At 29.6% G+C, this 14698-nt stretch overlaps 1 protein-coding gene across 1 annotated transcript; it reads right to left on the bottom strand.

Moving 5' to 3' along the window:
• Positions 1–2283: 2283 nt before the first annotated feature.
• Positions 2284–5163, bottom strand: LOC111634445 (homeotic protein antennapedia-like). Its single transcript, XM_023379217.1, has 2 exons — positions 3804–5163; positions 2284–2881 (listed from the first exon to the last, which is right to left on the bottom strand). Exons 1-2 carry the CDS (start codon positions 4321–4323, stop codon positions 2610–2612), a joined length of 792 nt encoding a protein of 263 aa, XP_023234985.1. The 5' UTR covers positions 4324–5163; the 3' UTR covers positions 2284–2609.
• Positions 5164–14698: the final 9535 nt, after the last annotated feature.

The following is a 14698-nucleotide window of genomic DNA, read 5'->3' on the forward strand; positions in this document are numbered from 1 at the left end:
GGAAAGGGGGTGAAGATATCTATAAAATCCAGCATAAAAAATAAGTAGGTCTATATTCCTGTTGGAATTGGATGATGCTACTGGAGTAGTCTTATCGCTTCTCACAGACTGCATTAATGACAGTCCCTTCAGATAAAATATATGACTGCCTGAGTCGAAATATCACGCCTACTTTTCTGGTGACAAAACCAGCTTCCTGATCTCTCCAATGCAAACTACCATAAAACCTTCGAAATGTGGTGATGCAATGGGTCGAGCTTGTCTTTCTAAGTACACGTGCAATCTTGTCACGATCGCCTGCCGGAAACTTAAGTCTGGTGATAAGATACTTGACCTTGACACTATATACTCCGCAGGTCAAATAATAGTTACAAGATTTATTACAAAAATAAAAATTATCGTATAGATACGAATGAATAATGTTTAGGTCGAAAATTTTGCTAAAAGTGAAATAATTGTTGATTATTATTATAATGTTATAAATTTTGTATATATTTCAATTATCCTGAAAAATATGCGTGGAAATATCAATTTTCTATAATGATAAATCTTTAATTTGTTCACCGTAAAATTAATTATGAAAATTTCAAATATGGAATCGGTTAAATTAATTAGTAATTTTTATTTAATATTTCTTAAAGACGTATTAATATTTAATCAGTTGTTATCAGTAGCAATGCAAAAACAAAAAAAAAATTAATTGATCTGTTCGGATAATGTTACCTAGAGGGTCGAGAGCCTGTTGCCATGTCAACGATTCTCGACCAAGACCTTAAAAGACCAAGGTTTAAGAAGGAATTTAGTGGTAATGAATTTGTCAAAAGGAGCGACAGTTCCTGAGAATCTCCCAGGAGAACACAACACACTATACATCGATCGATATCCTAGTGCTCTTTATATAATTTAGCGTCTTATGTTTCACTTATGAGTACGATATTACAAAAGTTGACATAGAAAACGCTCTCTAGTTTATAGAAAATTGAAAAGAACCGACGAATGATATTTATTAGTAGTCTGATTATTAGGAGAGAGGTGTTAGTGGCAAAAATTTATCTAAAACATATGTTGAATATAACAGTTTACATGTATACGAAACATTACCTGCATATGTTTCATTGCGTGATACGTAGAAATTCTCATTTACATGTACAGATTGTCTCTGTCGCAAATATTGTTTATCATTTTCTGTTAACGATAAATAAATTACATTGTTTTATAAACACGGAATAATATGTCAAATAAGTGATTACAATCATAGAATAAAAATATTTTTAATTAGTTAAGCATTTTAAGTAGTAAAATTCGATTGTAAAAAGTTAGTTTTTCGTGACTATGTCCTTTCTCTATACATAATTATATTTCCAGGCATTATTTACTTTCTTTTTAAAAAATGTCAGCAAATTCTTTCGAGAACTTTAATACAATTTTAATATTAATGAAAGAAAATCAGAAAGGAATAATTTAAAAATATGTTAGGTTTCATTTAATGAATTGCTTAATTTACAGAAATAAATAGGCTACACAGTTACAAAATAAGTACCTGAGAATGCGATTATAGTTTTGTTTAGTTAGGAGAATTTTTAACGTATTTTTACGTGGATTTTTTTCCTTTAACATACATTAACAATACTTTTAACATGTTTTACAGTCTGTAAAAGTTCTTATAATGCATCATGTGTAATGCGAAAATAAAATTAAACAATAAAAATATCGTATACAATATATGTAAATGTAATTTTTAAAAAAGAACGTCATGTTTTGATTCGTCGTATATTTGCACATGCAACATATTAAATCCAAATAACCGTTGGATGATTTATGCCTTTGTCAGTTCTCGCAAGCTGTTCTGAACTGAGATCATATATTTAGTTGGAAGATTCTTTATCACACCAATTTATACGTAAACATCTTGATTTTGCACTCATTGCTTTTATTCGCGAGGTGATAATTATTGCAGATTTATAAGAGAAACTCTTCTTTTCTATGGATAACAAGAAAGAAGAGAATATCCTTACTCGAGTCACGTAAACTTCGGCCTACTGATAATTCAGGCCGACATCCCACTGGAAACGAGTCTGACATTTAATTTTAAGGTGTCTTAGGCAGACCATCGTTCCGTGGAGTGACGTTTCTTACCAACACGCGGCATTAAAATTAATAAATGTCCCATTCTCTCTTGTCGTGTTTTGGTAACCGTAGGGTCAGCTGTCCTACAACTGTCAACCTTACTAGTTAAAAGTGCTCTCAGTTCTTCTAAGAACGGGGGATCGTAAAACTGTCATTCCGTAAACAGTCTCACACGATCGGTCATAAATCTAGTTAAAGGCACAGAAAGCAAAGGGGTGGTATAGATTACTCACACTGAAGGGTGCACAGGAAGTTTCTTGGTCATTCCATTTCCACAATGCTGTAAAACGGTACCTTTTATTCTTCTTTTTCTCTGTTTGAATGGTTTCGATTGCCAACTTTAAAAAGGATTCCAGAACTTCCTGTGTATGATTTAGTGGACTACTGGTGCAGCTTTCATAAGATGTTATCGTGAAAAATGTAATCAAAGCTCATTGTCTAAATCCCTGTTTCTTGTCTTGTGAATTATTCCGTTTTTATTCTCAACTACCAACTCCAGGTATTTCTTCGATTTCGCTTATTACTCTTTTCTCTTGTAGAGATTGGTTCGGTTGGAATTTGTTTTCTTTTTTAGCTTTCATTCTCCGATTCTGAAACCAAATTTTTATCTGTCGTTCGGTTAGCCCTAATGAATGAGCAATTTCTATTCTTCTCCTTCGAGTCAAGTAATGATTAAAATGAAATTCTTTCTCCAGTTCCAACGTTTGATACCGAGTATACGTTTGACGTGTTCTTTTCTGGGCTTGACCCGAATCTACAGAATAAAATATGTTAAAAATACGTAGATTCATTTAAAAATTTTATCTTGTATTAAAAAACTTTATATAAAAATAAATCCGTGCAAATTTCTATATTTTATTTTACATCGATCTTCATTTAATTTGTAAGGACATATTTTATATCGATTATTTTCATTTCTATGTTTACATTTACATATTATTAATAATTAAATTATAAAATTTTTTATTTAATTTTTATTTTTGATCTGTTTTTAACATTATATAATAAGTTTCAAGCTATTTTTATGCTTTAAAATGCTTAGGTTGATAGGAGAAACGAAGCGTCAATGATCATTTACTTATCAATTTATTTTATCTTAATTTAACTAACAANACCTCAATATACATTACTTACATAATTCTGAAGGTATTATTCTACGAAAATCCTGAATGGATAAAATGGATTTAACTGTTTTATTATTTTTTTCTGTAAAATATATTTACTTGTTAAATAAATTGAATTGTATTATTATTTATAGGCCTATTTTACAGATAAAGTAATAAAAATTTCAATATTCTGACTGAATTTATTAATTTTTACATTCCGAAATCTAATAAAAAACTTACAGAAGCTCTGTAAGTACGCCTAATTGTCAATATAATCAACTTACTAAAGTATTTATAGTATTTAAATAATAAATTTAGGAATAAAAGACGAACAGATGTTAATTATTCTCAACATTAAAGATTTAAGATGCGTTTAGCAATGTTTTTAACACGTGATCTGAATTGTGTTGCGCAGTAAAGGCATCGAATTGAAAAGACATGGAAGGGAAAAAAGGCAACGAAACTCTCCAATGAGGAGCGAGTATTGGTTTCACGTGACGCGTTTTTTTGCGAACTGAACATTGACCCGCCAATTTAAACAGCTGTAAGTATAAAGCAGAACTATCTCACCTGCATAAGATTTCATCCATGAATAGAATATCGGTTTTTCGGTTGTAGTCGTTTCGGATGGACTCGGTTGATGTGGGTGGGTATCATAAGCAGTTACTGAACCTTGATGTTGTTGTTGGTTTTGAGGCACTACACATGAATGAGCGTCGTATTGTTGTTGAATTGGACACGGATATTGTTTATCTCTATCGGGTGGACACTCTGTGGTGGACGGTACTCCGGGACTTGATACTTCATAGTTTGCTTGAATGTTGTGATCGTATGTTTCGATCGCGTTGTTATCGTAGGTAGTCCGATATTCCTTTTGATGTCCTCCGACCGAATCGAGTCGGATATAGTTGGGACACCTACTGGGATAAGGATGAACGGGAACGTGAGATTGTGGTGATGGAGACGTATAATGGTTGGACTCGGCATAGTTAATGCAACTTCCCCCATAGTAGTGGTGATGATGGTGATCACGAGGTCCGCTATATCCCGACCAATTAGTTGTCGAAAAATGACTGAAATGTGTGCTCATAATGAAGGGTATGGTGCGAAAGCAAAATGATTTGTGATCACTACTTTGTACGGGACTTAACCTATCGTCCGGCCCCCTAATGATATTCAGCGAAAATAGCGATCACGTGATACAACTTCATCCAATCGTAGATCTTGAATGACCAACGTTTGCATCGTAGGTCGACCTTCTCATCTCACTGGTTGACGGAGTCTATGCAAACGTATTACCCCTACATTTCCCCCCTACGGGTCACCGTATCTCCTCCTACTTCTTCTTGGTGGCTGGTCCTTCAAAAAGATCTGGCACCTGTTTGCTTTTGTAGCGACAACCCACCCCCAGTAGGAGTTGTTGACGAGCTGTTTACAACAGCCAGGTGACGCTTGACTTCCCGGACATCTGTAAACATTATTCTCGTTGCTCGACTAAACACTTGGTATCGTATTTAACACGCTGGTAAGTTAAAACGGATTTAGTAGCCTTGATATCTATCGGATATAAGCAAATAAAGAAAAAAGTTGAAATCTGATAGCCTTTTTAAACTAAATTTAAGCACCCGATTGGTATAGAATTTATATTTACATTTTGGCTTAGGTTTGACTGGGAAGAATGGTTTCTCTCTTACTACAGACCAATCGCTAAGTTTTGAAATTGATACCAAAAATTTGACTAACAAATTGACTTCCGATTTTGTCAGTTAAATCGGCAACTCTTTGTCATTTGATAGTCGGTTAACTCAAAGATATATCAAAGGTCTCATCATTATTGTATATTGTGTTACGAAAACTTTTGGCACCCTAATTTGAAGAGATATTCTATCAAGTACTTTCAATTCATCAAAATTAAATAAAAAAAATATCTTCCTGCAGTAGTTTGTAACGCATTTACCAATGTATCTAATTAAATTTTTTTTTTGGTATTTAACGAAGATTTTCGTCATATTAATATGCGTAGAAAACTTTAGCATCTGTTATAGAACTGATAAATCTGAATAACTTTGAGAGAAATCAAGCGAGTAGTCATTTCCTACGGAAGGTTTCGGAGCACGATGTTTCAAAATATGAAAGTTTTTCAACATTGTTATTATTCTTTTCCGAAGAATGATACTAAAGAAATTTGCATATCACGTCAAAACGATTTGACAAACAAATCTCGACCCAGTGCGTTGAGGGTAACAGAACGACCAAGTTCAGTCACTCGCGTAGGGAATATACTATGGGGACCATCAATTCGGTCGCAGTATGACGTCACATCGGGTAGAAAGCACTGGAAAGAGTGACATTGCACACTCCGGGGCCAAGATAAATAACGTTAGAACGTTGAGGAGATAATCAATATTGTAGCACCAACACTCGACGGTTGCTGGCTGTCGGATCAGTTCGCTGTTTGTCTACGGAACTGATCACGTTTTATTTTCTTCAAGTGAATTCTATCTTAACCTCGTGTTCTCGACAGCTGGGAGTGCATAGAAAGAACCATTTATTTTTTTATAGTTCTTTTATTCCTTTGTCGCGATTGATTTTTGGTGTTTCCATTAAAGTTTTCAGGTGCAAGACGCGGTTCGCCTTCAATAATCTATCACATCACGACCCTCTGCATACGTTTATCACTCTTCCTTGCTTATACATAGGAAGACTATTATATAATACAAATTATATTATATTAAACTTTAAAAGTTTATTTTTTCCTTGATTTGTCCGATAACATAATTATAATCCACAAACGCAATAGAAAAGGATATAAAATTCCAACTATACCTTAAGATGTATAGGCTATATTCTTAAGAAATCTTTAAAAAAGAAACAATAAAAAAAATACAAAAATTCTTCTGTGTCATATTCCAAACTTTTAATAGTCGTAAGTTTGAATCTATGTAAATTTAGTCATATCCAGGTTAGAAAAAAATGAATAAAATTTTAAATTTAAATGTGTTAAGTTGGACGTGTTATGTTTTAAATAAATTTATTTCTATTTTTTAAAATAAACACACATTTTAAAAACTCGTTTTTTGCATTTTAAATAAAACTTTATTTTAAATCTGATTTATAAGATTAGAGTTACAAAACAAATAAGTTATTTTTCTNATGGCTGCTTAAGTTATATAGCTTATAGTATCAAGTAATATAACACTGTATAAATAGATCAGATTATATTTTTACAGCAAAATTTAGAAAGAAATAATGATTATTGGGTTAGTTAAACATTTTCTTCGTTATAGAATTGACATCTTAAGTGTTCCTGGTTCCAATGTTGCGGGAGTGGCCTATTTGGCAAGTCTGTTAGTAATAGAGCAGCCAATGATCATGTTGCTAGCAATCTATTGGTACACACTATAGTTGAATGTTTACATTTTAAAAACGTTCTGCACGCAACGAAATTCGGACAGTTAATCGGTGTAGCATCTCCTAGAAAGTCGCAAAATCTTCTTAACCATCAAATCTATCAAAAAAAGAAAAATCATTTTTATTGTTACGTAAGAAAACGATAAATTTAACGTAAGTTTAAACAAGACATAAGTCTATTCACAACTTCGTATTGCTACTTAAATACTTCAGGACGTTTTTCCTTCTTAAAGAATATTTAATATAAAACTTTCGGATGGACATCATTGAAAACAATGACGTCATATGTGACGTTATACAAATGGTATGCCATAGCCCGGGGAATGGTGTATATCGTTAGCAATGCGGCTTTGTACAGCTAACTTTGATAAATGACGTTGTTCCTCATTTTGGGCGCCTCGTTAATCAATGTGTTGTAAACAGCTGGTTGCTTGATAAACAACGTACCAGGTAAACAGTTTGTTATGCTTTATGTGAAGCTGTTGGGATTGCCCACTCTTACCTGTAATTTGCATTTTCTACGTAAATTAAGTTTTAAGTTTCGCTGCTAGCTTTATTACGTGTAGACAGTTCTTGTTCTGGGCTGGAAACCGGATATGAACGATTTGTTAACACGAAGGAATTAATTTTCGATCTTTGCCTGTTGATATAATAGGTGCTGATAAGTTAAAATTTCAGTTTTCTTTAACTTGTTGCATTATTTATAATATTTTCCTACGAGTAACCAAGCTTTTCCTCCGTTAATTTATATAGGATAGTTATCAGACAACTTTATAACTTAAACGTTGTAAAGAATATTTATTACCTTAACATCGCCTAGATTACAAATTAATAATCAATATTAATTAATTAATTAATTGTAATTAGAAGCTGAAACTTATAATTGACATCTCAAACTTTAAAAAAAAGTTTTGCTTTCGATCAATCTATCGAAAATTGATTACAAAAATGCAGCTTACAAGAAAGTTACACTTCAAAAAAATAAGAAAAGTTTAATGGAAAAATATATTGATTAACACGTGATATTGCTGTCTGAAAGTATAATTCAATTCGCATATTTTATCTTATACCATATAAATGAAACAGATTCATTTTATGTAGTGTAACAGAAATTAAATTCTTAATACGCTAATTCATCTTTTAGCAACCTACCTGTTTATCTTTTCCGCCTTGAGAGATGATAAATTTCAGTAAATAAAAATCATTTAATAATTATATGTCAGAGTTTCAATTTTCCTTATGAAAGGTGATAATAAAGGGAAAAAACGGGAGATGCATATTTGGCTACTAGTTTCCAGTTAGCTTAAAGGCGAGTTAGCAATAAGACAAATTACATTGGACTAAGTGAATGAAATCCTCAGCACTTACTCACTCTGCAGCCAGTCGCTTGTGTCACGTGCGTAGTGCGACGTCAGCTATAAATAATGGAACCGCTCTTTGCCATAGAGAGTTCGCAAGAAAATGATTTTTGCCAACCTTACTTTATCCACAAATTATATATTTAAAATATTCATTTTCAACTTTATTCTTACGACAGTGTGTTTATTTAGTGAATTTTTGTCACAAATTACTGTTATAAATGAGGTTTTAGTCGATTTCTACTTAAACGTTCTTTCAAACTTTTTCCTACTTTTATCCCCTTCCCTTTTAATTTCTATATCTTTACGGGATTAGGATCTTCTTTTTGAGTTTTTTTTTGCAAATTAATTGTCGACTGGAGATTTAAAGACATTTAATATACAATTTATTACTTCCATATTATCGACATTTCCATCTTATCTCTTAAGTCATCTGCGTTGTAAGATTATAATATTTAAAAAATTGCATCGCATCCCCTGAAATTTTGATTTAAGATTATAGGACCTAATCAAATAAATTTGCAACAACCTTCTTCTTGGTTAAGCTTCACCAAATATAATAATTAATAAAATGTATCAGATTAAATTGGTTGTCGAAAAATTATTTAAATTTTTTTTTAAATTAAAAAAAAAAATCTAACTTTTCATCGATTCTTAATTTTCTTTTAAATAAATTATTTAAAAATTATATAATAAATTTACATTAACTAAATTATTGATAAACCTATAAGTCATTGAATTGTTAAGTAATTTAATAATTAAATTTTCTTTAAATTTCTTTTTTAATAAAAAAAATAAACATTAAATTTACTTCAACGTAAGATAAATTGAACTTCCTTACATGATATTGATTTACAGCTTAAAAAATTGATTAATATTGTCTAAAACTTAGATCTATATGAATTTTCCTGACGATAATTTAGTTTTTTTTTCCTCTTTACTGATCAAGACTTTATCTAATTTTAAATTGCTCTATTAAAGTATGGGAAAAAATTCAAAAAAAGTGAAATATTTTAAAGTATAAAGTATCCTTTAAATTTTTTGAATAAAATATAACAAAAATATATTTAAATAATAAAAATAATTAATATTAACTTCCCATAGAATATAAAAAATACATTTTACTGTATACTTGTTACTCAATTTTCGTTTAATGCTGATGGAGTTGATTCATTTTCCTGCTACTAATATGAGGAATTTTATTGTTTATTCTTTATCGCATAATTAAATTTCCAATGCCATAATGGTTAATGGTAGCCCCACCGAAGAAAACGATAAAATAACAAAACATCAGTAATATAAAATAGCAATATAGGTAAAAATAACAATAAAACGAGTGTTCTCTTATTAATAGATCATTATATGCAAAAATATTATATCTATGATATTTTTAGAAATATTAATTGTAAAATTTAAATATTTTTCAGATTAAAACTTATTTTAAAAGTCGATAATAAATACAATATAATATAATAAATCCTTCCCTATTAATTTCTTACCAAATTTAGTCTGTTAATATTCGTTTACGTAATGCATTTAATTTGTCTCTTAAGTGTAAATGTCTGTTTAAAAAAAAACCCTCAATCACGATATATCGCTGACACTCTTTAAGAGTTTAATATCGATTATAAAAGACGATTATAAATGAAATGGATTCATAATTATTAAAAGCTCTTTTGTCTATATTGAATTGAGAATTATAATGTATTTCCTTCAAGTGAATATGATTTATGGTGGAGAGCAAATAGCGGCCTTTCATTTTTACAACCAATCACTTGAATGAGTAGCCGGCCTCTTGGTGTCCATTGCTTACCTCCGATTGGCCAAAAGTATTATGGCTACCAGACTTACTGGCGCCAGTATTGTGCCTTCTTTGGGTACAGTTTGCGGAAATCCACCTTACACTTCGGTCCGTTAAATCTTCTTACTCTAGAGATAGACTATTATATTAAGGCAACAAGTAACTTTAATTATATTTTGGTTTCTCCTATTTATATTATTCTTTGCCAAATATTTCCGGTTGGATAAAGTCATCGATCAGTTGGGAAAAAATAGTCTTTGTTCCTTTTATTGATTTAAGGGAAGCTAATCGTTAATGCATTATCCTATCTCTCCTCAGTTCGCTCCCTTTTTGGTAACAGGAATGTGATTTTTTTCTTTTCTTTTCCAATCTTAGAGGCCTAGCACTCCTCTTCTACAATCGTTAGATGGATTGGACTTGTATACCTGACCCACAGTGATCCTCTGAACTCTCCAAAGGTGATTTTGTGGATCAGAGTGTCCTAAAAAAAGAGGAGGAAATTTTTTCTTTGCGTGAATTAGAAAATGGTTGCAAGTGCTACTGTAGAAAACTAATAGGGTCGGAGCTGAAGACGGATTATCGGTATGGCGCCGTTTTGATCGATATTTTCTCTGCTATGCTTTTTTTTTCTTCTTCTCCTTCTTTCCCCTGTTTTCCCTTCGTTATAAATAGGGATAACCTCAATATACATTACTTACATAATTCTGAAGGTATTATTCTACGAAAATCCTGAATGGATAAAATGGATTTAACTGTTTTATTATTTTTTTCTGTAAAATATATTTACTTGTTAAATAAATTGAATTGTATTATTATTTATAGGCCTATTTTACAGATAAAGTAATAAAAATTTCAATATTCTGACTGAATTTATTAATTTTTACATTCCGAAATCTAATAAAAAACTTACAGAAGCTCTGTAAGTACGCCTAATTGTCAATATAATCAACTTACTAAAGTATTTTAAAGATATTTCCATTAGATCTATGTAATTAAAGAGAAATCTAACTATTCAATTACCATATAAATTGATATATAATTTTTAAATATCGAGTTAAAAATCTCTTCAGAAAGTAGGCCTATTGAACTGATTATTAGAGTTTGGTATTTTCTAAACTATGCGTTTCAAAATTATTTTTTTTAGGTTTAAAACTGTGTTTTGTAATTAATAAGTGAAAAAATTACTGTTACAGTAGTATTAACTTTCGAATTGCAATATTTCATGATTTTTCTTGTCATAGTTCAGAAAACTCGTGTTATGACATAACGCCATTTTCAGGTTCAAGTTTCCTGTAACATCAACACAAAATTGTTGGTCAGTGAATGCTCGGTCATCGTCATTTTCTCTGACAGGAAAGGTCATTTTCTTGTCAATGACGACATGTTTACGTCAAAGCAAGCAGGAATAGACCTATGTCTGATTCGTCCGACTGACCATTATTTGTCTACCATCCTTCTCAAAAAATATCGTTTTTTGTTATCGATAAAACGACAACATGAAATATTTCCTTTAATTTAAAAAAATATTCGATTGAAAAGAAATAAATAATCTTTAGAGTTTGAGAAAACATTTTCTTTTTGAACGCTTCTTACTTCTAACATTTTTAAATGTCTGTCTACACAGAAAAATAACAAAATTATTTTAGATAAGAAGCATTTGATAATATTTATGATAAAATTAATATATTCAAATTAAATAGAAGTCTGTATTTATTTTATTATAATTTTAAATACAATTTTATGAGTACTTTGTTCAAAATCTTAGTTAAGGATTGAGGATCATCAAGGGATCATCAGGTTAGATATCAAGAGATGGACTTTAACCTTATATTTCCTTTATACAATGAATATTATTGCAGATTAAGTACATTGATTTGTCTTTCTTCTTTATTTGCTTCAGAAATCTTAGCATATAATTAAATTTAAACCAGGGCTGTGGAGTCGGAGTCGGAGTCGGAGTCGGAGTCGTCAAAAAATCCGCCGACTCCGACTCCCTTTTACTTACCAACTTGTTATGTATATGAAACGGAGTCGGAGTCGGAGTCGGAATTGGAGTCGGTAGATTTTTACGCGACTCCACAGCCCTGATTTAAACAAAGAACTAACGAAAAATTAATCATATAAAACCTATCTTATATATCAATATCGTTATAATAGATTATTCTTCTATAAAAAAATAAATAGAATCTAAGCATTTGTCGACGTGTGCAGAAATTATAAATGGGAACAGATAAAAATCCCTCTATTTAGACAAATGCATATTTAATTAAGAGCACTTGTCTATTTTAATTATACAATTATTTACTAGAATAGCTATCTATATTAATCAACTACTGGACATGCTAGTGTAAAAGGAAATTTTTGATAACGATTATCATTAACATTAAATTTATTTTTTAATATAGCTTAATATTTTCATAATGACACATTATCACAAATTTGTTTCTCTTCTCATAGAAATGTCTCAAAAATATATTATAATAGTTATATTTAATGAAGTAAAAACAATTTTTAATATTACTATAATTAATTTCTGCAAAGTTTGGATATTTAGATATCATAAACTTTAATAGAACCATAGTCATTTTTAGAATAACCTTTAGTATACTTTATACTAAAAATAAATTTGATTTTTATGCACAAGAAGTGATCTAAATTTAAATATAGTAGGACTTAGTGCAAAACTGCGGAAATTCAAAAACAATATATAGGGCCTATATTTATTTTTTATTTTCATATTTTCTGCTCCATAAAAAAACGCTTCAATTGTTTAAGCAAGTTTTTTTTAATTATTTTATTACACAAAAACATATTAATACTTAAATTATAATATTGCTTAATATTAATTAAGATGTATATATACATAATTTTATATTTTATTATTAAAATAATATTTTTTTAGAATATTTTCAGTTCTTTATCTAAGTCTTATAGACTATAAATTGAAAATGATTATTTTGGCCTGATGCAACAGTTTGTAAAGCTATGAATTTACATCTATCATTTTGAATCGGTTAATTCCTAATTTCAATATTCTTATATGCATTTTTTAATGCTTGATTAATGTAAGGGATTTAATTTTTGTCATATTTATTGTAATTAAAAACTCGATCAATCAACTGAAGACTAATTTCACAATTGAGTTGATAAACTCAATTGTGAAATTAGTCTTGAGAGTAAATTTAAAATTTTACAAAGAAACAATATAATTAATTATTAAACCTATACATTCTGGGCTTATTTTATACAATTATGGTAAAAATCTAATCTTATATTGATTTTATCTGGCATTTTAAGAGCGATAAAATAAACATAGATTAAAAAATTAGTAGGCTAATAAAACTGCTTATAAGCATTATTGCGAAAATGAAATTAGGGATTTAAGCTTTCTGAGCGTGATTATAATTTATATTTTGCTAACAAAAACTGAAGGAAAGAAGTATTTAAGCTTCACTTTTCACGCTATTTATGAGATATTTGTGTTTCGATGATGGATCTGTTCACTTTTCTCTCCGCAGCCGGTGTCACCATTCGATAAAAAATGTCATCTGAATGAAGTATGAAGTTACGTATTTCGGTGACGTCATCAACACGAATGAATGAATTGGTGCAGAACGACACCTTTTATCAACAGGACACACACGGTGCTTGCCACAATATAACAGAAGTTCTTACACTGCAATTGAGTCAGAGTAAAATCACTACTATCGCTTTCAAGAACGATACAAATTATTTCCATGTCTTGAACTTTGTAATACAGAAATGTTGTAAAAAATGCAAGACTTATTTTATTTTAAATACTTACTTTAATGGTAATATATTTAAATAAATTATTGCTATCCAAATAATTTATTACGTTCTACAAAATTTAGACATGTTTGTTTAATATGATATTCTATAATGATGTATTTAACATAATATTAGCACATTGATGTATGGAAATTCATACTTATTAAATGATAAACACGCATATATCTTACCGAATAACCTTGTAGAACTTATACTTAAAAAGCTCATAAGAAAATAGTTATAAAAAATACCTGGTAACTGTTTGAATCAAAAGAACATAACTCACTCGAAATAAGATTCATTGTAGTATCTATTTAATACAATAAACTCGTTTAATCCCCTACTGTGAATAACCTGTTTAAACTAGTTCCTTTCCTTTATATATCTTTTGTTTCATCTATGCAAATGAAGTAAAGTAAACCTACAAAACTAGTTGCTTTATTTATTTTTCATAAGGAAAAGTATACGTAAGGAATTTTTTCGAAGCTTATTTAAATACGTATATGTATAGTTTAAATAAGTATATAAAGAAGAACATATAAATTAAATAATAAATAATTGACTTTACAAGCAATTAATCCATTAAAATACAACATACTATTGATATTTACGTTAACAATATGGCTGCTTAAGTTATATAGCTTATAGTATCAAGTAATATAACACTGTATAAATAGATCAGATAACATTAAACTGTATATAAATTATAACATAAATATAATTTTCAAATAAATTTTGTATATTGTTATGGGCTAATCTAATTTAAAAGTTGGAATTAAGATTCTACTATAGATATGTACAGAAATGATATCAATCTGCCTAAATAAATTTAAGCACTACACTATTTGCCACGTTTAAGATATTTATAACTTATTTTGAATTATTAAGATTCTTAAAAGCATTAGCTTAATTTTATATAGAAAGATTTTAAATTATTCGACCTAAATTTATTTAAATGGTTTAATTTTTATTTAATCCGATTTTTAAATTTAAATTTAACTCCAAAAATCATATGAATACGAGATATAAGAAAGAAAACCTGTAGTTTTTAGGAATTAACATTAGAAGTATTAAATTTAAAAAATGAATTGAAGTAATTTATAAAT

This window comes from Centruroides sculpturatus, unplaced genomic scaffold (assembly GCF_000671375.1).
Source record: "Centruroides sculpturatus isolate CEXI.00-Female unplaced genomic scaffold, Cexi_2.0 scaffold210, whole genome shotgun sequence".
NCBI classification, from domain to species: domain Eukaryota; kingdom Metazoa; phylum Arthropoda; class Arachnida; order Scorpiones; family Buthidae; genus Centruroides; species Centruroides sculpturatus.

Bases quoted from the DNA above. Each gene is read 5' to 3' on its own strand.
- LOC111634445 (XM_023379217.1), bottom strand. From the start codon at position 4,323: ATGAGCACACATTTCAGTCATTTTTCGACAACTAATTGGTCGGGATAT. The intron at 2,882-3,803 runs GTGAGATAGTTC...TTTATTCTGTAG, and splicing joins ATGGATGAAATCTTATGCAG to ATTCGGGTCAAGCCCAGAAA.